The sequence below is a fragment of the Parasteatoda tepidariorum genome, chromosome 8 (assembly GCF_982258835.1).
Source record: "Parasteatoda tepidariorum strain Cologne lab strain chromosome 8, Ptep-v5.0, whole genome shotgun sequence".
Lineage (NCBI taxonomy): Eukaryota > Metazoa > Arthropoda > Arachnida > Araneae > Theridiidae > Parasteatoda > Parasteatoda tepidariorum.
The window spans coordinates 4,862,093-4,888,806 of NC_141762.1; the positions used below are offsets into that span (position 1 = coordinate 4,862,093).

The following is a 26,714-nucleotide window of genomic DNA, read 5'->3' on the forward strand; positions in this document are numbered from 1 at the left end:
GTTTCAGTAATCTCGAAATTTGCTGTACTGAATATGCTACTTCACTTTTTTGTACAAAAGTAATTTTAGTAAATGATCACTCATTTTATTATTTAAAAATTCTATGATATGATTACTGTTATTTTGATTAATATGAAATGAAAGAGACAAATCATTAATTGTAAAGCTACAAAATTCCACTGTACAAGATTTGCTACTGCATTTGCTTAAAATTATTGATAGGAAAATGACCCCGGAATTCATCACCATAAAAGTTTGATTTTATAAAATTGTTAATCGAGTCTCTTTTTCATAGATAAATGAATGTACAAAAAGGTCTGAACGATGAAACCTGTGGATAAGACTTTAAGCATGAACCATGTATATAGTAGATGGTCCTTAAGTTGGAACTATCAAATTTTGTTATTTCTATTAGCATTATTACTTAATTTTAAAAGATATTGGATTCAAATCTACTTTTTATAAATCCTGTTATTAGAAAATGGGATGTTCTGAACACAACCAAAAATCAGTACAAATAAGAATAAGGACACAATATTTTTATTAGGAACCCTGCTAACACTATAAATAACTCCCCCTATGATATGCTTTATATTTTTGGTATGACAAAAATTATATTTATTCTCTGTTCACTCTCTTATTTTTTTACTTGCATAAAATTATTCTTTTGAACTGTATTTCTCTCGTAAGCTCTTTGAATTGAATCAGTGCAAAAATTACTACAAAAAAAAATAGAAAGTGTGATTTTCTTTAATTATTGTTTACTGATTGATGACATGTCCATTCAAAATGAGAAACTGAAGTTAATGAACAAAGAGTTAAAGGAGAAGAGCATCCTCCAAGAAAGGTGAGATATTTGTGTTCTAAAACGTTTTTAAAATTAAATTTCAAGAGTCCTACATCAGTAAATACTTCGAATTAAATTGTCTGTTATTGATTTATTAATGTACATCTTATGGCTCATTAATAAATTGACTTTTTTTTATATATTTTATGATTAATGTTGTTTACTTAATATTATAATTAGCAGCGATATTTTTAATAAGCTTAATGTTCTAAAGTATTTGCATATACTTAGTACATAATGGATATAAAAAAAATGGATCACTTTTATGTAAATTTTCATTAATGCCCTTTTTGCACAGTTATTCTACTAAAATATCTTTATTATTTTTGGCATCGGCCATTAAGACAGAGGGGGTGCGCATGTTCTTGTTTTACAGTGACGCCATCTATGGCCGAGAATTCAACTTCTGCCGCACCCATACATTACACCTGAATGCAGTAATTTCAAGTTTATTTTGACCTGAGCAAGAGAATGATCATTCGCCAATTCAGTACTCCCAAAGGTATAATTTGTTATGAGAACATGGAGGACTTTGTGACCCAACAGATTTAGCATGCACCAATCACCATTTACTACACGGGGAGTCTTCAGCCGGCTGGATTCAAACTCCTGTTCTTGTGAACGATGGTTCAGCTTCCTGGCACTGGCTATCTTGGCTGCTAAAATATCTTTTTTAAACAGAATATAATAGGATTCACATGCTTGAAAAAATAGTATTTAAAATTTATTTTTACTTATCGAAATAGTAATTTTCGCATTTATTTAATTTAATTGTTATTATAACAGTATATATTGTGGTTTGTTGTTTTCACCATGGGTGAAAGTTTTCAGTCTTTTGATAGATTTAAATCATTTAAAAAAATTTCAAGATAGAGTCAGAAAGAACAAGGTAAAAATCGAAAGATAATATTAAAAAGGCTATTACACTCGCTTCATCCAATTATTTCTTAAACAATCATTATATGTATATTAGTCCATCTTATCGATTTATCAACCATATTTTTTGAACCAATTTTAAATTCTTAATTCTATATAAATTATTATGTACTTAGAAACCTGTCTTTACTTACTGTACTTAGAAACCTGTTTTATTATTATTTAGGAATTAGTATTTAAATTATTGCTTTGAAACCTGTATTTAAATTCTCAGAATTCTATCCTGTATATCCTCAAAAAACCTGAGACACACACTTTTTTAATCATAAAAATTTCACCGAACCAACCCTGACACCTAACCAACGTGAAACACTCCTTTGTGAAATTCTGGGTTGGAAATATTGACCACGCGTTGAAAAGCGATTTCTGCATTATTTTTTGACTGTCTGTTTCTTAACTGCGTGTTACTGGACCCGCTGTTAACTTGCACTGAGGGGCTGGATTTATAGCTTTATTAACAGTGTTTTCAATTTTTGTTGCCATTTTTAAAACGCTTATTTTATTGCAGAAACAGATTGTATTGAGTGATTAAATTTTCATCGTTCTTTTGTTGGGCCAGTAAAAAATATATTAAGTTTCATTTTTTAAACTCACTTGTATTAATAAAATAAGCAAAAGGATCTGAGTTTTATTGTTATATGTTTAGAATAATAAAACATAAAATTTATCTTTCAGTTGAACTCGCAAAGCTCCACACAAACAGAAAAATACCCTGTATTATCCAGGATTTTTTTTTCTGAGAAAAAAATTATTTAGGTGCAAAAATCACTGCTAATAATAATTTTAAAATGTATTAAAAAAAATCTTCCTTTGAAATTTTTTTATTTCAATTTATTAATTGTGAATTAATTACAGTTACATCTAGTGATGAATTAACTCCATTGAACCTAAAACGAAAGCAACTGAACATCAAAAGTTTTATTTTCGAAAACGTAAATAAATGAAAATTCACATACTTCGCACTGGCAGTAACTCTAGCAGGGGACATCTTCAGGTTAAAGTTAGCAAACTCTGGGTTCAAGAGACAAGCAGTTTCATACATGGTGAATTGAAATTTTAAATTCTAACCTGGTGTTGCTCTTTTAAGCCTGTTTTGAACTGTGACTCAGGGTCAGTTTCCATCGTGAATTCGGTCGTTAGCCCTATGACAGAATTTTTTTTAGCTTTCTGCGATAATTCTCTTTATTACTAATACCTTTCTGAAAGACATTTTTATTCATAGCAAACACATATGTTACTAATTTAAAGTAACAGAAGCGCTTTCTGTTAAATAAAAAGCTTTCATGTATATAATAGAACATATAATTTTTTAAATTATAAATATAAGAATTTATTTTAATTTATGTATAAAAGAATACATATTCTTATATTATTGGCAATATTCTCCTGTTGTAAAAAATATTTCTATAACTAACTTTTTTTAAATGTTTGCGATTTCTAAATAATTGTTTACAATATCAATCTGAAATTCTAGTTAAAGCCAGTCATTGGGAAATTTTTTTACTCTCAAAGAAAAGTGAGAAAAATGTAACGAATAAATCATGCGTTTCTTCCATCTCCGATATGTGAGAAAGGCATTTTTTAAAAATAATTCTGCAGAAAGGGAAAAAATAGTTCTACAGAAAAAAATATTTCGAAAAATTCTGCAGACAAAAAAAGAAGAAAACTTTTTTGCTTCCCGAATCGAATGTCTTTCTTTCTACAAGAGCTCTCTTCTGCGACAATGTTGCCATGTCGCAACTGTTCTGCTACAGGGGCGTTAGTGTTTCCGAATATTTTTGTAGTGGCACCTTAGTATGTAAGTTGAGGTGTCTTGTTATGCTTGCTTTTATTTAAGATCAATTATAAAGTAGAATGTAAGGTTTAGTAGAATGTAGAAGTAGTTAATAAATATTTTTAATGTATGAAGTTTGCATTTTATTCCATTATCATTACAATATCCAGAGCTGTACCGTTAATATTAAAATTCATATATAAAACAGTTCAGAGTTTAGTTTTGTGAGGGAAAAAACCACCCAGGTGCTAAAGGACAATATTTTTATTTAAACAAAAATTATAGCAATTTTCACGTGTGTTAAATTTATTCACATTATTTCTAAGGGAATAAAAAGCTTTTAGGTTTTGGTTTTGTCCAACTTTCCCCCATATCATTATTGTATAACTAACTCTATTCATAGACTATATTACATTTCGATTTTTAAAATGTTTCCATTTTTTTTACAAGAATATTACTTCCATTTATAATTTATATGGTTATTTCTGTTAGAATGTGTTAATTTTATATTTACTTTGTTGTTTTGTTTCAGTCAAATTGCAAAATATGAGGTTGACTTGTCTGAAAAAATGCAAGATATTTTAAAAATGACCCAAGTAAGTTAATTTTTTTTTCTCTCTATTTTCCTGATTGTTTAAGTAATACAAAATTGTATTCAATTCGTGTAATAAGTATATTTTATAAGGTATATTGTATTCGACGCATAAATATATGCATTAACTTTATTGCTTAATGTCATACAAAAATTGTCAATGCAGTGTATGAGTTAAACTAGTTGATTATTGCAAAGAACATGGGGTGAAAAGTACTTGCCATGTTTTCCTTATCATGCGAATGGTCACAAAATCGTAAAGTGTTCGGAAGTAGCACCCTACAAGTAGCAAAACTACTGTAGTCACTACTTTTTTCCTTGGTTTGTAGTGTAAATTGATTGTTGCAAATCCTCTGCAGGCTCACCAATTCTAGCAATGAGAATGTCTCTGTGGCCGAACGTTAATAAGATCTTCGCCTGAAGCTCGGAAAAATCTCTGTGAAAATGGTCGAATTGTTCATGAGAAATTGAATTTTACATGTCTGATTTTTTAAACTTATGTTTTTATTATAATGCAGGAATTAAAAGGGTTTCTATTAGACTTTAACCTTAATTTTTTCTTGAAAATATAGTATTTGGTAGATCGACAAGTTTAGCTTTAAAATTTTCTTTCAAAAATTAAGATCAATTTTTATTTTTTCTGCTTTGCTTTTGTGTATAATCTTTTTTTTGTAATTTTTTTTTTTTTTAGGTATTTTTATGATAACGCAGTATTTTTAAAAGTGTTTCTGATAGATATTACCTCTTTTAATTAATGCTTTATAGATAATTTTTTTTCTGGGAAATATTTTTAGCATTTAAGATTTGGTTTTAGGAATTAAGAAGGGTTTTGGTTAAGAAGGTTATTTTTAATTTTTTTTTATCGAAACTTTATTATCTAGTTAAGTTTTATTAGTTTTTTTTAATAGCCGTTAGTCTGTTTTTTTTATTATTTTATTTTAAATATTTGGCCTAATTACTATTCGTTATATTCCAAGTATTGGGGTATCAGTACAGAAAGAAAAATTTATTATTTTTATTTTGTTTTTCCATAACTAGGAATTTGAAACATGGAAAGAAAAATATCAAAAGTTAAACAAGGTTAAGGAGGATCAAGATGGAGAGCTAACTCAATTAAGGGTATGTATGGTTTGGTAACTACATTTTTGAAATTTTAAAATTTTATTTGCATTTTATCATATCGAAAAATATTGTACATGAATGGTTATATAAAGAATCATTCATCATACAGGGTTACTACAAATGAATCATTCATTTTCAAAACTCGATTTATTCAAAACTGTTATACTTAAGAATATGATTTATCTATGAAAATGACCACATAATATTCCAATTTTATGCTCGCTCTACAAATGTACAAATGTTCCCCCTTGATCACACGACGCACTTTTAGGTGGTAGTTCAATTCATACCACATATTTTGTTGTGTGATTGCTTCATTAATGCATCACTGATCCGTTTCTTCAGCTTTTCTATCATTTTTGGGAGTAGGGTACATAATTAATGTCCTTAATGTGTTCCCAAAGGAGGAGAAAGTCACATGGCGTTAAATCCGGTGTCCTGGGAGGTATAAAAGCATGGTTATCACCAACCAGACAATCCAGCTATACGGGGGGTTCATCATTCAGTTAACCACTAGGGCAGTGGGCCCACGTCCAAGAGGTCGTGGATTTGATCTCCGCCGACCGAAGACTCCCCGTGTAGTAAATGGTGACTGATGCACGTTAGTAGTAAATGGTGACTGATGCACGTTAAATCTGTCGATTCTCGAAGTCCTCCATGTTCCCGTAACAAATCATACCTCTGGGGGTACTGATCCAGGAGTTTTCTTGTCTTCTGGATTGGTTCAAAATTACAACTCTACAGAGTTGAACATCGTTGGTAGACAAAATATGTGGAATCGTCACCTAGTTGTAGAAACAACCATAACTGCTACATGTATAAATAAATTGAACCATTCACAGTTTTCTCAATGAAAAAAGAAGAAAGAAAAAAAACGGCTCATGCATCTTTGTTTTTGAAATTGCACAAAAAACATTGACCTTTAGTGAATCTCTTTCAATGGTCACAATTGCACACAGACTTTCAGTACCCCAGATTCTCACATTGTGATGATTCACTTTTCTAGTTAAATGGAATGTCGCTTCATTGCTGAATATCAGCTTGTTGGTAAAATCGTCATCCTGTAATGCTTATATTATTCTGATGCAAAACTCCACTCGACGGACATTATCTTCTGCAAGAGCTACTTACAATCTTCCAAACAGTTTGTTGAGGTACACCAAGCTCGCAACTTGCTCAGTTCGTTGATTTTTTTAAAATAACTCACGAAACTTTCCCTCACTCTCTCTCCACTGTTTCGTCTAACACTTGTGGTTGACCGATGCTGTTACTTTTACATATACCACTATTGTCCTTGAATTGCCAATGCCACCTCAAAAAGCTTTGTGTACAAGACGGTTCTTTACTATACTGCCTTCTGAAAGAATGTTGCACTGCTATAACAGACGAACATTTCGCATATTCTAGGATACAAAAACTCTTTTCTTGCTTTGCCAATTTTTGAATTTCAGGAAAGACTGAACTGAACTTGTTGGGAATAACTGAAAAATACTGAACTAGTGCTGCCACGCCACTTGGTGTAGAAATTTGAATATTTTGTGGTTATTTTCATGTATCAATCATATTTGTAAGTATATTACTTATGAATAAATCAAGTTTTGAAAATGAATGCTTCGAAAGTGAATGATTTGAAAGCGAAAAGTAAAAAAAGATGAGAAGAGCTTCATTCAAAACCTAGTTTTTGAAAATTAAGGAACAACAAACAGAGAGGATGACACTCATGATACAAGTTACCTATAGTTATAAATTAAATTGGTTGTACCATGGCTCGAGAAGCTCTGAAGATGATACGGTGTGACCCTTTTTTAGCTCTTTTATACACCTCTTCTATTATAAAGACCTATACATGAAGTCACATTTGGTATTGCATGGATCAGAGTTCGATATTTCTGTTCTAAAAAAACTGCACAGATTAAAATTTTTGCTCTCTGCTATTTTCATGAAAAATATGAACAATTTTTAGAATGTTAACAGATGTAGTATAAAAAACTTTTTGGTGTTCTGAACCATAAAAGATTGTGGAAGCTGATAAATTGAAAAAAAAACGAAAAACAATTATTACAAAGTCACAATATTAACTTATAATAAAATTTCCTTGAGATCTCAATGGTTTCAACATCATCCACATATCATTAAAAGTCATTAACGTTTTTCTGATGGTGCTTAGTAAGGTGAAGGCCAGGTTAGCATGGTATTGTATCTGCCGTGTGCAAAAGGTTAAAATAAGAAAAAATATCAGAAATTCCATGTGTCCAACCCTATCTCTAAGGTCTGGAGATTTTTAAAAAAAAACCTGGGAGATGCCTAGCTAAATTATGACCCCGACAAGACGGTTAAAGGTGACATTTGAAAGACCACGTGGTTTAACCAGCCAAGGACTGTTGAAGGGAAGGAAGAAAATGTCATTGCATTTTGAATCATTCAATAAAAGGGAGATTATTTTGACGGCTCACTCTTGAACAAAACTTAAAATAGATAATAAATATTTGAAGTTCTCCACTAGAGAGTTTCAAAGGGAAAATCAGGCCAGTCCTGTGCATTAAGAAAAAACTGAATTAGAGCAGTCAGGAGAAAATAAAGGTACTTGTAAAATTAAATGTACCTACATAGCTGCCAACTCTACTGGATTTTCCTTTAGACTACTGGATTTTGCCAGTTTCTCCTGGTCTACTTGTTTAATAAAAATTCTCATGGTTTTTGTAGACTTCTGAAGATTCACTAAAATTGAGTAAGTTTCCTAAAAAATCCTTATTGAAATAAAAATTTTGCTCAGATTATTGCTTGCTTGAATGCAGGGGTGGCAGGTTTTTGACATGTGACAGTTTTTGACAGTTTAAACCGTCACGTCAAAAACCTCACTATCAAAAATGTCGAAAATGTCAAAATCTTATATTCATATGTGAAATTTAATTAATGCATAAAATTTATATATTTTTTAAAGGATAGTGTTTCTAAGTATGTTCTAGAAAAAATAAATTTAAAATTTTGAAGAAACACTTATATTTTGAATAGTAACCAAAATCTTGTACTTTTGAAAACTCACATCTTTTGTAATATTATGTATTCATTTTCATGTGTTATTGATAATCTGCAGTGATATTATTAAGAAATTTATTTATAACCAAATTTAGTGTATAGTATAGATTATACTAAAAATTAGACATTTTTAAAGATAAACATTAGCAGTTTTATACATTAGACATCTTCTTTTAAAGAAAAATCTTTTTAATATTCTTTTAAATCTTCTTAATGATCTTTTTAACATAAGACAATACAAATTTAAGTGCTTTCTATTAAATACACAGAGTAGTTAGTGTCGATTTACAGTATAATCAGCCTATTCATTTACTGTGCTGAAAATTTAGTTTATCCAAATACTTGTGAATTTCATTTTGCAGAATACGATATAGTTTTGTTGAATATCTAAATATTCAGCTGTTGAATAATTACTTCTTGCTTTCAAGATATGCATTATTTGTATTCTTAATACAAGTGGAGAAAAAAAAATTAAGAGATAAAAATTGTTTTAAAATGATAAGTATAATAATTATAAATAAATACAATAAACAATATGAATTATATTTATCATTATTCATAAATATAACTACTTTTAAATTCAAACTAACATACTGGATAATAAAGATATTCGGTATAACATTAAAAAAAAAATTTTATACACTTGTATCTTATATCAAGTTTGTATTTATACAATAACTAGTGAGTTCCTTATAAATATTAGTTATATGTGCCTTATATGTCAAAAATGCATAGTAATAAACTTTTAATTTTCTTAAGTATCAAAAAGAAAAAAAAAATTTTTTTAAAATATAAATATTTGAACAATTTTTGTGCAAAATTTTTCTGCACATGCATTTGAATATAAATTTCTGAGAATTTAAATCTGTTATTTTACCTTAATTTTAATTAAAAAATATTTTAAAACCTGCTGATTACCTGTTTGATGACTCTAAAATTCTCTATGTGTAAAACATTTAGTACAATATACAACAATTATAATGAAATTAATATTATTACTTAAAATTTACTGGATTTTTTTTCCTATGCATGTTGGCAGCTATGCAGGCGTTATTCTAGTTTACATGAATTCACTTTTCTCTGAACTTTTAAATTTTAAATGTTGGAAAAAAAGAATTTGCCATGAAAGGTATACATTGATTATTACTTATCAAATATTTTATCATCCTGATGTAATCAATCATTGCTTTTGTAAGGAATAATAATGATATTATTTATTATTTTAGGCTAGTTTAAATCAGCTGTTGGAAGCAAGAGAAAAACATGATGAAGCTAATCAGGCAATACAAGAATTACGGAAAGATATGTAAGTTTATTTTTTCTTCTTAATTATTATGGCTGCATTCGAGGAGTAATAGTTTTAGGCTGCATTTACAACATAGGTGTTGTCAATATAGGGTTCGTAGTTTTCCTGATTTTCCTGAGAAAAATATTTTGTCCAATTTTATAGATTTTTGTTGATATTCTTGATCTTTGTGTGTTATAAGAACATCTTTTTTTTTTTAATTTTTATTTTTATTTTTACAAATGCAATTGTGATTTTAAAATAATCAATATGAAGGATTGAAAGATTGGGATTTTCAATCCAAGCTCTTTTTATGTTTATTGATATTGGTGCTCAATCTGAAATTTTGACAGTCCAAATTTAGTTACCCTCAACAGGGGTCTGTCCAGGGCAAATATACATTGTTTAGCTGTACCTTCACAAATTTAACTTAAGGAAAAATGGTTGTTTCACAAAATGATTTTTAAAATGCAAGTTCTAAAACTCTTATCCTTGCCTCTTAAAAAAAAATTTATCCCCATAAAAAAAAAACAATGAATCCTTGGTTAATTACGCATTTCCACTTGCAATGGGACACTCCTGTGGATTGTTATTATGATGCAATAGAAGAATTCGCTGCTCACCCGGTTTGTATGAAGAACACTTTTCCTCCTCATGCCTAGCTGAGAGCATGCCAGTATCTCAAGGCACCATGAGGTAAAAGAAGCATTCCTTAATTGAGGTGGAAGAAAAGCACTGCTACCATGAAAACCCTGTCAGATAGTGTGCTGTGGTAATCCGTATCGCTCGCTTAAGCCATTTATATCACCCTTTTTTTAGCTGAGTTTTTTAAAATGAAACGACGAGGCTCTCCCTCTTTAAACTTTACAGGAAGTTGAAATTCAAACTGTTATATTAAACACGATTTTAAATTTATTCTAACAGACGTTTACTTTTTTTATGAAATATTTTTTTCTGTATGACCCAGTCAAAAATGTTCTCATAATGAAAAAAACTTTTAGTGCTAGTACTGTTAAATGCATATTTTTATTAAATTCAAGTTGAAATTTAACTATAGACAATGATTTTTATGGATTTTTAAATTTGGATACGATTTTAAGCCTTATAAAATACTTATTAAAGATTTGTTTTAAATAGAATTATTTTTTGACAAATGAATTTTGTAATCGTGTACAAAAATTGTTCGATTTGCTTAAAAGCTTAAGATTTGGAGAAATGAACAAAACAAAAAATTCAATTAAGAGTAAACTGACTTACCATTAAGCTCTCTTAGCTAAAATGTTGGGAATATATTCTCCAGGTATTAGCTATCCCCCTTTCCGATATTTTTAGTGTCAGCAATCCAAATCTCTCGAAACTTAGGTATTCTGAAAAATTATGTTTCTCATCTGATTTCATAATTTATATCATCATCACAAATTATTTAGCTTATTTTGGAGCAATTAAGATTGAATCCTAGAATAGGATAATGCAAATGTTAGATCAAAATTTGTTTAGGGTGCATACTACATAATACACAATGTGCAGTATGTAGTATTGACTTGAATAAAACTTTATTTTTAAACTAGTACTGGATATTTCGAAGTAAAAATTCCGTATTAACTAAATCTGTCAAGTATAATAAATTAAGTATATTTGTTTAAAATTTCAGCAGTTTTAAACCATTATTTGTACATATAATTATTTCATTCATGTTATATTATTTATGTATAAATACTTAAATGCTCTTTTCATGATATTTTAAACTGCATGGAATAGTAATTAAACAATTGAACAATGAAATGCTAATTAAAAATTAAACAATTTGATGTGTAACTATGTGCACATTAAAAGTAGTATAACTGTGCTGAACCCAATGTGAAATTAGCTACTGATTTTAATATACAACACACTTAATGAAAAGTAAATGCAAATTTATTTTGGTAATAATGGAGTGTCATTAAAGACTGATACTTACTCTACAAAAAAACTTTAAGTAACTCAAAAAGAAATAAAATTTTATGAATAATTATACTCTATATAATTCCTATTGGTAGGAATTATTGAAGTATAATATCTTATAATTTGCCGAAATTTTCTAATATTTGAGAAAAGTTTGCAAAAATATAATATATTTTTAACCTTTAGTGTAGTGTTGTGGTCACACTTGGTAATTTTTAAGGTGTTTAAAATTCTGCAAGGCATTTATCTATACCACATGTTGCAACAGGTTGCAAAAAAAAGACTTTTTTCACAGATTTAGAATAGTCTATTTTATAACACTCCTGGATAAAGTATTGAGAGAAACTTTGCCTTCTTAGTGGGATTTTTTGATGGAACTAACCCGCATTTGGGTTACATGGGAGGAAAAACCCCAAGGTTAGTCTGATGGCAAGGACACCCTAACCTGTGATCTGTCTACCACTGAGGACATTTTATCTCAGCACTGTTTTCATTGCTAGCCAGATGCAGAATTTGTATCTATCAGCCATTGCTGGGATTCAAACCCGCTTCACCTCATTAGTAAGTGAGCGCTCTATCCCTTACACCACGGCTCTAGAATAGTCTATTTTATTTTATTATTTTATAACCGTCGTGGAACAGCTTTCCCAATTTTTGGGTTTACCACTACTAATGTTCAACTCCTTAGCCTTGTAATTTAGAACCCAGTCCAGATGACGGGACTCCTGGATCAAGTATTGGGAGAGATTTGCCTTCGTGGAGGATTTTTTGATGGAACTAACCCGCATTTGCATTACATGGAGAGGAAGAACACGAGAACCTCCCACGGTTAGCATGACGGCAAGAGGACTCTAACCTATGATCCGTCTACCACTGAGGATATTTCACGTCACCAAAGTGGTCGGTGCAAGCCGGGTGCGGAATTCGTATTGACCAGCCATCACTTATATCGCACCCTGGTTCACCACATTGGAAGGAAAGCTCTCTATCCCCTGAGCCATCGTGACTCTAGAATAATCTATTGGCCAAATCCCTTTGCCCCCTTGGGTTAAAATTCCCTTGGGTTCTTAAGTAATATATGAATGGCTCCTTTGACTGATGGATTTGGCAAAGCTTCCTGTTGTACAAAATATTTTTTTAAGAAAAACTGTCAAATGTCAATCTGTAATTAAGTTTGTAATAAAAACAATTAGTTTACCGTGAATTATAAGTCTATTTCGAATAAATATTTTACACCTTTTATTAATATTCGTTTTTACTTACAGATTATCAAAAGAAAAAGCTCACCGAAAATTGAAAAGTATGTATGTTTGTTTAGATTTCTTTTCTAATACTTGATACTTGCTAGTATATGAATCTGCTTATTGAATATTCAAATTTTGAATATAATTAGAGGTAAAAAATTTGAAATCCTATATCAAATCAATTGCTTGAGTAACACGGATAAGATTTTTCCGCTTTTTAGCAGATTTCTGCCTTTTTCACTTTAATCTCTAGAATTTCAATGTTTTGTTTTTTATTAAAAGCACCAATTCTCTAAAAGTTTCACTTTTTTTTAAATTATAAATATTGAGATTTTTCTTCAAATTCAGCCCTTGAAATAAAATAATTACATTTATTTCCGTTTTTCAAATCTAAACAGAAAATTTAAACTACATAGTTTCCAACCCTACCACATTTTTACTTATTTTAACTATTTTCTCCGCTTTTATGCGCAGAAAATATCTTATAAGATTTTTTGCATTTTTACCCGCCCGCCAGATTGCTAGTATTTTCGTAATTCAGACGTCGCTGCTTCTACGTTGAAAAAAAGTGGCGTGTGTAAGAATAAGAAGGAAAAGAAACGGTTTATTTGTAGTGAAAATATTTATTTGCCCACTCAATTAATCTTGTAATTTTTTATTAATTATGGCTAAACAAAAACAGTATAAACAAACTTCAGATAAATCCAAAGCCCGGAATCTGCTAATATCTTGATTCTTATTCACGTGATTTTAATATCAAACATCGATTCTCGTATTTACCTAATTATTCACGCAAATTAAATATCGCACATTGATATTCTTATTTACGAGATTTCAAAATTCTATATCGCGATTCGTATTTACATGTTTTTAAAATCCTATGTAGCGATTCGTATTCACACGAGTTTAAAATTCAATGTTGTGATTCATTTCTGCAGTTGTAATATCAAACATTGATTTTCGTATTTGTATGATGTTTAAAAACTATGCATCGTGATTCGTATTTACGCGATCTAAAAGTTACACAGCATGATTTGTATTTTTGGATTTTAGAAATCCAGTATCGAGTTCCATATTTACGTGATTTCGAAATCTATTATCGCGATTCATATTCACGCGATTTCAGAATCCAAGATCGCTGTAAATCACGTAATAGTATTTATTAAAAGAAAGGGAATGTAAATGTATATTCTCAGTAGTTTAATGTACTAAACTAGGCAGATTTTCAAGTAATAATTGTCTCCTTTATGTGAACTGAAGAAAATATAATTTCTAACTTTATTTTTTCAATTGGTAATTTTACTTTTTACTAAATTTTAAGTGTTGATGTAATTATTCATATATTAATAAATTAGTACACAATTTTATGTCAACACATAGTTATTTATTATCTTAAATTGTCCGGAATTCATTATTAAACGATTGCTTACACATAAGATTTGCTCGCGTGGAAATTCAGCTTTTTTGCCTTTTAGTCAGTCTCATCCCTGGAGTATATAAAAAATATTGAGTAAATAAGAAAAAAATGAGTCTTTTTGTTTCCTTTCAACATCAAATTTTGTACTGTTCTTATTTTCACCTTCTTTATTTTTCTTGATTTGGTTGACTTAACATATTGTTCAAGTTTTCTTTGCTTTAGTTGTTCCCAACACATGTTTAAATTTATACGCAATGTATGTATAATTTTATCTTAGAAGCAGATCTTGCTTAATAATTTTAAAAATATTTCTGATTCTTGACAAAGTTCTTTTGAAAGCATAGTTAATATCTAGAGGTGAAAGTTTTCTATCTTAGGTCAAATGTCTATCCTTTTAAAAAACTGTAACAAAATGAAATTAAAATTTTTTTGATTTTTTCTTAAACTTTCGTGACTTGAGTTATTATTATATTGAGTTATGTAACTTAAGATGTTGCTTTTATTATTGTATTAGATTTTTTTTTTTATTATTTCATTTTTATCAGAATATTTTTTATTAAATCATTTTATTTTAAAAACTGAAGGAGTTAAGAGAAATAACATAAGTGTAGGTAAGCTCTATTAAATTATTTTTTTAAAAATAATCTTTGTATAATTATATTTTATATAATTTCTGGCTTAAGAATTTCTTCAACTTTCATACTCTGATGCTGATTAATTCATAATAGTAAAACTGCTATGCTTAAATCAAGTATATAAACTTTTTTTTCATCAACAGGACAGAAAGAATCTGATTACATATTTATTTTAGACTTTGAAAATACTTAAGCTTTTCATAAAAATGAAACTTTTACAGGCTATTAATTTTTGCAATTAGTCATCACATCGTAAAAACTAAGCTTTATTTTTACAAAATATTTCTATTGACTTTTTCTGAAGTATAATGCATATTCTTTGCTGATACAAGTGTTTAATATGATATAATTCATTAAATATTTTACTAAAAAGAACATTGGTAAAAGTAACTTAAAATTTTTAGCTGTACCATTTTATATTTGATTTTTGTTTCAGTTGAGTTTGAATCAGCAAGTCAGAAAATTTTAGAAAAGAATGGTCATGCGAGGAAAATAAAGTCTGCTAATAAAAAACTTTGGGTAAAATTTTTATTATTTTTTTAAATTTGTATTACATTGTTTATGAATATATTTGCAACATGATACAATGGAATCGGGGTTTCATATTGTCCTTTTTCTACGTTGTCTGGCTTCCTAAGTCATTTTCTGAATGTGCATAAAAATTGCCGTTGTTAAAATATCACAGAATTTAATATCCACTTTTTAAGAAAATCCCGCTTTATACGTTTTTTTAACAGATCAAACTAATTTTTTCTCTGCAAAGCCCACACAAACTTTTTTTTTAGTTCATTTTTTTTCTAAAAAGGAAAGACTTCTCAGCTTTTCATGGCAGTTTAGTCCTAATTCTTTACGTATAGTGGATGTAGTCACTTTGTAGAATTTAAGCATAATTTTTGGCTATGTGAGATATATCAGAATTTTGTTATGAAAGAGGGATATTTATCCAAGAAAAATAAACAAATTCATTAGTGGAAAAATTAATTTATTATTTAGAAAATATGGCGTTACTTAGAAATAATGAAATAAAAAAATTATTACCCTCAAAGGGATCAAGAGAATTAAAAGAGAATATAAATTCAATGGTTAGGACTGAGAGACTGCAACCCCCTAGTCTGATCCCCTAATAATTCAAAATTAAAAGCAAGTGCATTGTTCCCAACAGACAGTTAGGAGCACAGGAAGAGATACATTTTTGGCGATTTATTGAAAGATAACAAAGCCAACCTCCCATAAACAATATTAAATTTGAAAATCAATTGGTTATAGCTTATCGTTGAAAGTGACATCTGAGATTCTCTCAGAATATCATATCTGTATGTCAACAACTCAAAAGAAAGAGAAACGAAGTTTCTGAAGAAATGAGTTTATTTAAAAACATTAGTAATAAAAAATGTCACAAACAGAGTGATGAAAAGAAAAGAAAGAATACCCAAATGATCTGTTTCAACCGAAGCTTAAATACAGATAACGGGTGACATCATGATCCACGCAAGAACGACCAACAGCAAATGAAAATAAACTGGCCGATCCCCGCAGACCATGACATCGCTGAGGCAAGTTGAATGCATGAGATCGACGACCGAAAATCGAACCTCATACTTTTTAGCCTCTATTTGTCTAACAAAAAGTTTGTAAAAATTAGTATAACCATGTAACTGAAACATTTTTGTGGCAAGAAATAAAGAGTTATAAATAGATTTTGTTTTCAGTTTAGTTGTGACAGTGGATTAAAGAGTTATACATATGTATTGAAGTATAAAATTAGATTGATTATTAAGAAAAGAAGGAAATATTTATACTACCTTCTTATAAAATGTAATAAAAATTAAGTAATTGATTTAATTTGATTGAGAATGATTGAAAAAAAAAAATTTATGAAATTAAAGAAATTTTAAAAGCTAGGAAATATGTAATGCTTATTATGGCATCACGCAGCTGTTCCAAGCTCTTTCTTTTATGCTATAAATATTATAATTGCTTTTTTGCTATGTTTTTAAAAAGTCCTTAATGTTCCCCTTTCCAAAATTAGATATTTTTTTATTGTGTCCATTTTTGTCACGAATTATGCCAAATGCATTGTTTTCACACTATTCTATTTTTTTTTATTAGTGCGCATATCTTAATTATATTTGGATAGATTTCCGTATTGTGATCTCTGGCAGATTAAAAACCATCACTGAAACGGGCTAACTTGATACGTAGCCACCTCCAGACTAACATTGACATGCTTTTTCTTTTAAATATTTGCAAGTTTAAAATCTATTTGACACTTTGGCGATTGTATTTGATGATACGGAATATCTCCTTATATTTTTTTAAAGAATAAGGAGTTTAATGATATTTTTTGAAAACTTAAGAGGTGCTTATTTTTTGTTCAAAATTTTGACAATGCACCCTGATAGAAGCTTAAATTGCGAAATTTGTGAGTGGAATTTTTGCCAGCAAGCTTTAACTTTTGAATCTTGGAATAATCCAAATATTTAAATAATTGGTTAGAAAATCTTTTTTTTCTTTCTTTTTTTTTCTGATGACCTGCAAGATGCTTCTAAGGATGCATTCATGAAAAATTGGCAAAAAAATTTGAATTCTACACAAAATCGTTTATAACAAAAAGAGAAAAAATAATGGATTATCTGCACTCTTCTCTTAAGGTGAAAGCTGGATGAACAGCTTTTCAGTCTGTTTTCTAGCAACATCATCAAAACAGCATAGAGCAGGATCCAAAAGTTTGATATTACAGAACTAACCTATGGTCAATTCTCAAAAAGCTTAATGAAGTTAGCATTTAATGAAGTTCTAATATATAACATTAAATCACTTGGTCAATTTATAATGGAGGATTTAGAATAGCATGCAATAACAGTTCTAGACAAACTTGACTTATTTTAGCAGTCTGGTTGAAAAGGTTTTGCACTCTTTTATTCTATAGCATAAATTCAGTTTTGATAATAGAAGTCAACTTTTTGACAGGTTTCACTATATTTATTTTGTAAATGTTGATTAAAAGTTTATTTTTCATTTCAGCATTTGATCTTGGAATTGGGAGAAACTCTCTCAAAGAATGGTGAGTGTTATTATGAATGTTATGAAAAGTGTAATTTTATCTAAGTCTGGATAATGACTTTTTTTCTTCTTTTTTTCCAAATTTTATTTACGTGCTTTATTCATTTCTGTTACACATTCTTACTGTTGCAGAAGTGCCGACTATTACGGTTTATCTGTAATCAATTCAGTTTTGTAGCCAAGATTACGATCTAACGCAATAAAAGTTCAACATAATTATTAAGTCAATTTGATGAGCATTTCGGCATGTTTATTATAATCGTAAATTCTATGCTTGGAATGATTAGAAAAGAAATGGTTGAAATTTATTATCTTTTTTTTAAAAAGATAATAAATTTCAATAATTTATTATATTAATTTCAGAAGCAAAAAATTTATTATATTAATTTCAGAAGCAAAAAGTGTAATGAAGATAAAAATAGATAATTTATTGTGCATTGTAGGTCATATAAGGAATTCATACATTAAAAAATGCAAATGAACATAGCATTTGCTACAAAAAGATATATGCATTTCAGTTCAGGAATCTATCCGATACCTTTAGAAATTCCATTAACTTTAAAGCAAATTATGTATTTATTTATAATATAAATCTAATCACATAACATTTTGTTTTACATTTAACATGGAATCATTTCAGTAACTTCATGTAATTATGCATTTTTAAAGTGGAAAAAATGACTTAGAATAGTTATTTTTATTATCATTTCTTTTATAAATCCTTTTGGTAATAATTGAACAATATTTTTTTTTCAACATATCTTATGTTTATATTTAGTATACTGTACATGTAGGACCCTACATAAAAAAAAACCACTTATCCGTGAGCAAAATTTTGTTTTTTCATTAAAAAAATCCTTGTAGGTTGGGTTATTTCTTGAAAATGTGGGTTTTCGCAAACCTCAGTTAAAAGTGATTAATAAGATATAAAAATAAAATAAAAATTTAAAAAACTTTGGCTAGACTGTTTTCATTTTTAACTCTGTTGTTCATTAAATTTTATGTAATTTGAAATAACATTAAAAGCACATTTCAACTATACTTCATAGATAACTTTGACTTCTTTCTTTAAATACTTTCTTCGATTCTAGGTCTATTGACTGTAAAAAAGAAAGAACAGTTTTTAAAAGAAATAGATGATCAGATATCCACTTCTGAATTAGGCTCTGAAGGTATGCATGATAAATATTATTAAATAATTGTATTTGCATAATAATTTTTAACAAAGTATCTGTATGTGTTTAATCTGTAAATAAAGACACATTTATATAGTTTTTAACTGTACTAGATATTGCTGACTTCTTGAAAATAGTTTTTGTTAAAGAAAGTTACTTATTGCATAATAATAAAATTACAAAAACTAATTTTTTAACCTAAATTTGATTATTATATTTTCCTAATTTTTTTTATAAGTGTGAAATTTTGTACTACTAATTATGTACTTTCAGTTAAGACATAGAAAGAAAATTGTTTGCATTTGGATATTCTGAATCTTTTATTATTATTATTTTTTTTTAATTTCTGTGATTTCACTGAGATTTGCCACATCAGCAAAATCTGACCAAAAAGGAAATGTTTTTCATTGGAAAGGCTGCATCATTGGATGCGCCCCTCAAAATTTTACTGTGCTTTTGATTGCGGAGTAACGCATCTGTTACAAATAACAAGTTTTATATATAAGATAAATGGTTAAATGTTTAAAAATCATTTAAATAATTATTCAATAAATTAATATATGCCATCTATCTTAAAATCAGATATTATGTATTTCAACAATTTTTTATCATAACTTCTCAAATGTATACAAAATTATACAGTGTACTATTGTGCACAATTCAAACACAACACAATCACAAACGCATTATGTTAATAAATACTGATTTAAAGTCTCGAATTTTATGTAAACCAACTGATTGAGAACTTTAATATATTTAAAATACAATAAATTGATTAAAAGAATCTTACTAAGAGCAAAATAGTACCATTAAGAAAAATCTTGAAAACAAAGTTCTTAATCTACAAAACTCCTGTCAGGCTAGTCTTGATATATGCTTCTGAGGCTTGGACAATGACAAAACTAGAGGAAAATTGTATCTCAATATTTGAGAGAAAGATTTTGCGGAATTTACTTGGTGGTGTAAATGAAAACAATAACTGGAGAAGGAGATTTAACTTTGAACTATGCAAGATTTATAAACAACCTGATGTTATTAAATACATAAAAATAAATAGAATGAATTGGATGGCCCACGTAATTCGTATGAGTGATGACATTACAAGAAAAAAATGCTACTTTTTAAACCCATTGGGACAAGAAAGCAGGGAAAGCTGAGGTCGAGATGGGCTGACTCGGTGAAGTATGATTTTCTTGCAATTGATGAAAAGAATTGGAGATCAAAGATAAATCAGAAGTCATTACGGAGATATCTTCAGAAGAAGGTATTGGTCCACATTGGGCTGTCTGGCAAACTATGATGATAATGAAGAACAGTCACGATCTCATCATGTTCCTTTATCTTAATTTGATTTGAAATACTTAATTTATTAAAGCAAATAATCAAACAGCTAAAAATCCTTATAATATTAATAATTATTACAATATTAATAATAATAAAATAAAATAAATGATGATTTGTTGAAAATTGTGCTACACAAAGCAATCACGAATGCATCCCGTTTCTTTTTCAATAATTTTCAATTTCTGAAATTTTAACCTATCGACGAATGATAAACAGCTAAGATTTTTTAAAATAAATTTTAAGAAATAGAAATAAAAAATGCACAAAAATATTGTTTTGTGCAAAATTAAAGCATAAAATGATCGCAAACGCATTATTTCTCTTATAATTAATTTATATCACCCAAGCTATAAATAAATCAAATAATTTAACAGCTAAAATTTATTAAAATAAATGTTAGGGGAGTGTCGGGTACCCCCACCCACTGTCAATTCCAAATGTATAGAATATTTTTTCAAGTCAATGGGCCATCGGACATTAATTGTTATATTAAAAAAAGATTACTTTCAAAGTTTCAAGTATTTATGCTGCTGGTAACATGGTAAACAATAGTTTTGAAAGTATGTTGAATACAGTAGTCATGAAATTAAGAAAATTATTTTTTTAAGTTAAACTATTCTTTTTTTGGTTTATTCTTTTTACATTATTTAATTATATGATAAAACAATAGGAACATACAAAAATATTGATTATTACTTAATATTATACAGAAATATAAGCAATATTCCTTAAGTGGGCGGGGCTACCCGACTCTCCCCTAAATATAGCAGTTCACACATTCCTCTTATATACCTGCTCATCAAGTTGCATTAATTTACCCGAACATCTCTAAATGTCGAAAATCGTATATTTCCAAGAGTAAAGATTATAAAGTTAACCTTCAGCTGAAAGTGGGGATAAACTTGGCCTACAAGATAGTGTTTTACTCACTCATTCGTTGTGGAGAATGAATTTGATATTTTTTCCCCCTTTTTTTTCTTCACACCTGCAACAGAAGGAAGGAGGAGAAGGAATCATACTTCGTTGATCCTTGTTTTGTAAGAGACTATTCGCGGGAGGGGAATTTGTCAACGTATTCTTTGTTTGAATGGGAGAGCATCTTGTATTATTGTTACATTCTTGCAAACATTTTTTTACCAGCATTGTTAATTCTTTAAATTATCATGTCTTATGAAAATGGATTGCTACAAAAGATAGAAAGACTAAGAGTAATGATGAAATTTTGGAGATTCAATTGATTCGAATTTTGGAGATGAAATTCGTTTTTAAAAAGTGTGTGCTTAAAGGTGTTTATTTTCGATTCTCATTTTTTAAAAGCCCTTAAAGATGCTCATCATGTAAAAAGCAAAAGCGTGGTTTTCCCATTGTTCTTTCAAAGTTTTCACAATTCATTCAAACAGAATGCAGTTTGGCGTACTGGCTGTTTATAACGTATGAAAGCTCCAATCATTTTACATGTTTGATAAAATACTTGCGGGTTCGCATCTGCTTATACTGAGCTTTGTTCGGGTGAGATTCTAGCACTCTCATGTGCAATTCCGCTGTATTTTGCAATATATTCTCAATATCAGGCTTCATTTTCCACCCTCTGAAATCTAACCCCAAAATTTCTCGACCTTTTTATGGTGGCTAATATTATCTAGAAGAGATTTCTTTAACAGAAACTAGCTGTTTTATCATGATTGTGTAAAGTCTTTAAAAACTATTTTGCTTTTTGTTAATGTATAATAGTTCTCAAAAATATTTGCTTAAAAAGTGCTTATTTTTTGTTGAAATATTTGTCTATGCACCTTCTCCCACAGTTTATTTTCATCTTTACTTTGAGGTTTCAACATAGTAATTGTGTTAGATGATTACTAATAATCCCTAAAGAAACTTTATTATATCTTTTTCATTAAAATTAACAAGTAAATTTATAATATGTGTATTTGAAGGTTTGCATTTTATTTACAGGTGAAAATATAAAAGTGTCCTTGTGTGGATTGAAAACTGAAACAGTGGAGTCCTCAAATGGTTCTCATAGTGTCAAAAGAAATCCCAATTCTTCAGACCAGGTTAGTTCTCCTGGAAGTAGTACTGAGAGACAACAAAGTCACTACTCAACAGTTGTCCATACTTCTGCAGAAAACTGTGTTACTTCCAACATGAAATCGTATCCAGAAAACTGTGTTACTTCTAATATGAGATCGTATGGCTCGAATTATTTCATGAAAACACACAAAGACGTTATCGAAGACCTCGTCTCCGAAGATTATAATGAACTTAACAGCTTCAGGCAACAACTTTCTGTGCGTAATGATCCTATTTCTCCTCTCCCACCCACACCACCCCCTAAAAATGCAAAACTTCTTAAATCTGAACCAACAAAGTCATCAGTATTTGCGGGGAAAAAACTAAATTTCTTTCATCAGCAGTCAGAAAGCTTTGAAGTTCAGAATGTTGAACCGGTGGAAAAGCCACCTTTGATGAGTCGTGCATGTGCCACGCCTTCTTTGCCGAACCCGAGTCTATTCTCAACATCATCACCGAGCCCCAGTCCTTACATGATATCATCTAAGCTTAATCATGACGGTTCTCTGAAATTGGACTTTAGTGCTAATTATGACACACATTTGTCATTTGATATGAACACTCGAAAAGTGTCTTGTACTGTTATGCCTAGTGCACAGATTCAAACAGATTGCTCAAGGAATAATTCACTGTCTCCAGCTTCGTCTCAGCCTATTTCATCCACAACACCCCAAATGGCAGAGAGTTTATCCAGCCAACTCACCCCCGAATCGAATAGTTTAGAAACTGTAACTGCCACAAATTGTGCTGTAGGAATAAAGAAAATCGGAACAGACTTTGTGAACAGTGAAAGCCTGAGAATTCCGAAGAAAATAAAACTTGATAAGAAAGTACAGAAGCCTGTTAACAGTTCTTCTCAGAATGAAAAAGGAAGTCTTAATTTACAGCAAAATAGCTTCTCTCAAGATGAGAGGGTGCCTTTCAGTAAAAACAATTTGTGCCACGAGAAGAAAACGCTCAATGATATTGGCCGCAGTGGAAAAATTTATTCAGCATTTGTTTCACCCACCGAGAAACGTGTCACTATTCCGTCTGTCAGAGTTTCGCCTCGTCAGTTAAAAGTTATTTCTTCTAATATGGCATGCGATGAGGGGTCTATGGAAATGGATGGTCTCGAGCAACCATCAACTGCTGTTTGTGATAAAATTTCTTCAAATGACGATAAAGCCCCCAATAGACGCAAGAAACGGCCAAGGAAAATCAAGAATGCAGAGGATTTGTTTCATCTTTCTACTGCAAAAGATAATAATAAAAATAGAAAAGTTATGAAAAAAAGGAAAATTTCTGATTTTGAAAGGGAAAAAAACAATGTAGTGGTTGAGGAGAAGAATAAGTGCCCTGATAGTAATAATGAGGATGAATCAAAAAAGGTGGAGCGCAGTGAAATGCAAACTTGCAACTCCGCTCCAGAAAATAATTCACCAAGCTCACTCCAAGACAGCTTTTCATCAAATATTCAAACTGAGTTGAACGTAGCAACGCATGAAGGTGAGACTTCTCACCTTTTTAAAGTGCCATGTGTCGTGAATAAAAATTCCGAGGAAACAAGGATTTCGGTTTCGAGTGAGGTAGAAAAATCATCAAACGATGATCCATTGTGTGATGTTGCTAACTTGCTTAATACACAAACTGATAATAAACTCAATAATGACATAGATTTCTCTGACATACAGGTCAGTCCTTTTAATCCTAGTACATTTGTTTCAAGAGGTTTATTCGAAAACAACTTGTCTCGTCTAGAGGACACTCAAAACTACGTTGGCGAAGCTAAGAATGATTCAGTTTCACGACAAGCCGATGCTTTACAAGCTAGTAATGAGCTTGCATCATCTTGCCTTGAAAGTCCATCAAAAGAGACCTTTAATAATGACTATAATAATGTTATAATTGATAATGATAGAGTTGCCGTGAGTCAATCGAGTGCCCAAACCTCTGGTGCGGTTCTAACTATTGTGACCAACGGTCACACAGTGCCGAATTGTCTAAACGGCAACGATGGTCTCGAAAGCGATCACAGTTTGGTGATAGCTGAAGATGTAGAACAAAATGTTTCTGTTTCTGACAGTACTGAGAACTCTCCAATTAAAACAGAAGCAAAAAGAAAGAAAAAACCTAAAAAGAAGAAACCTCTTCAGAAGAAACAGGTAAAGAAATGTCCCAGGAAAATGAAGCAAACTTCTGAAATAGTTGATATTGCTACGACCATTGTTGCTGCTTTTAGGTCTCTCAACGAAATGAAATTTACTGGCATGCACTTTAAACAAAATCAACATACTTTAGTGAATGCTATTATCAATCCTAATAATGCCACGGGATCGAAAGACGCAGTATATCAAGTTTTGAGTTATGTTGTTGGGTCCAGGGCTAATCCTCTGCTCCACTATTTCATGTCAGAAGATGAAAGCATTTTGATCCCTCTGCCGGAAAAATGTCTAGTTCAGGCATTGTTTCAGGTAAGCAAGAAAAAGAAATCACATCTGCGTGGCCTCTTACTATCCGTCGTAAACACTGCATATGAACTAATAGTCACTAAAGAATCATTGCAAATTTATGGACTAAGCTCATTATGTAGGGTTCTGACAGAAATATGCAGGTGCCTGGATGACAAGAATCGTCCGTTAATGTTGTGCAGTGAATTGTTGAAACTCCAACACAAATTCGCACCCTATCTCATTGCTTCAGTGGCAGGTGTATGGAAAGAACTATTCTCAGTGGGCAATGTTTCAGGTATTTTATTACTTTAATTCCATTCATATTACAAATGTATGTATTTTTAAGGGCTTTAGATTAAAACAAAGGTGATGAGAATGTTCAAAAAATTTTATGCAGTTTAATCTTAAAATGTGGTTACAAGTCATTTATGGCTAAAAATAAAATATAATATATAAATAGTTTTAAAGACTACACACTAATTTGGTGTATGCTAGGTATTGCAAAAATGTCTTTTGATTTGAAAAATCAATTAAGGAGAAAAAGAATTGCACTGTTTGCTGCTTTGTAAACCAAACAATTTATTCTCACCAAGTTTCAGAATTAGTAAGGAAGTTTTTCAGCATATAATATCCTGTTTACACTATCTGCTGCCTTTCAGTCATTTCCAACTGAAATATTTGCACAGGAGTCTTTTAATTTCCTCCTCAGGCAGCACCATGTTGTGACTGCTAACAGTGATTATTTTCAAATATTGATAATGTGCTGTAGTACATGCGTAGAATAACTGATTTCTATTTTAATATGCATGTTTGTTAACAGTTCTTTTGTGCCCAGACATTACACAAAATTATGGTGGCTTTGGGACAAAGTGTATGTGAACGCTGGAACTTAAATAGGGGCAACACTGCTGTAGAGACGCAACCAAACTGAATAGTGTCACTTATATCATCACACATTAGTTATTTACTGCCTGTAAATCTCCCTTCCAACATCATACACTTGTTAGAGAAGAACTCGCTTTAGCCTGATCTAATGCAGTGCTGTTATGATGTTTTTGTAACAAAAACAACAGAGTTGAATAAAAATTGGATGTGCTTGGGATCGTACAGCAGATAGTGTCATCAAAGATTATCAAGAAATCTTCAGAATTTGTATAAAATAATAGATAAAAGGTATCTAAGGAGAAGAGTAGCTGTATCATCAACTGAACTGGTTTTAAGCCCTTGTGGCTTGACTTGATTCCTATCAGGATGAGGAAACCACTTAGTAGTATTTGTTCCAGAGATTCTTCAGTCCATAAACTGCTCCGTTTTATCAAAAAACAAAACAGGCGCTGCTTGAAGTATCCTATGATTTTTACAATTCAATACTGGCATTTAGATTTAAAGTCAGTAAAAGATTTCAGGCAAAACCCCTCCAGACACCCGCCTTGCGTCGTGATGAGGAAAAGTCACATTCAATAGGGGTGTAAGGTGAATAGTTTTGTCTTAATGATGGCATAGGTCGGCACGAGTAAACCAATCAGCACCTTATTTCCTCCATTTCGCCCCCATTAGAGGTATGCTCTCGCTTGTTACCATAGCAGCAGACAGCCTCAGACTTTTAGTCTAGAGAAGTACTCCTCAAAGCCGCACAGTAGCATGTATCGCTTTTGTATCAGTTCTAAATTAACAGTTGCCACTATTAAAGTTACAACTCACTAAGACATTTCATCTATAACAAAATTATGGGCAATAAAAAAATTATGTTTCCTTTTTTTTCTATTTTCTCTATAGTAGCTTCCCAAGTAGCATAATTAAT

The 26,714-nt window shown here is 30.2% G+C and overlaps 1 protein-coding gene across 4 annotated transcripts in view; it reads left to right on the plus strand.

Moving 5' to 3' along the window:
• LOC107456308 (uncharacterized) overlaps positions 1-26,714 on the plus strand; it is a 43,971-nt gene that overhangs the window by 12,047 nt on the left and 5,210 nt on the right. For all 4 annotated transcript variants that reach the window (XM_043051866.3, XM_043051867.3, XM_043051870.3 and 1 more), the window contains 9 exons: positions 766-847; positions 4,090-4,153; positions 5,188-5,268; positions 9,534-9,613; positions 12,799-12,833; positions 15,266-15,348; positions 17,854-17,893; positions 18,984-19,064; positions 22,365-25,208. In XM_043051866.3, the coding sequence (XP_042907800.2) occupies positions 766-847; positions 4,090-4,153; positions 5,188-5,268; positions 9,534-9,613; positions 12,799-12,833; positions 15,266-15,348; positions 17,854-17,893; positions 18,984-19,064; positions 22,365-25,208 (3,390 nt within the window). The remainder of the gene's footprint in view (positions 1-765; positions 848-4,089; positions 4,154-5,187; positions 5,269-9,533; positions 9,614-12,798; positions 12,834-15,265; positions 15,349-17,853; positions 17,894-18,983; positions 19,065-22,364; positions 25,209-26,714) is intronic.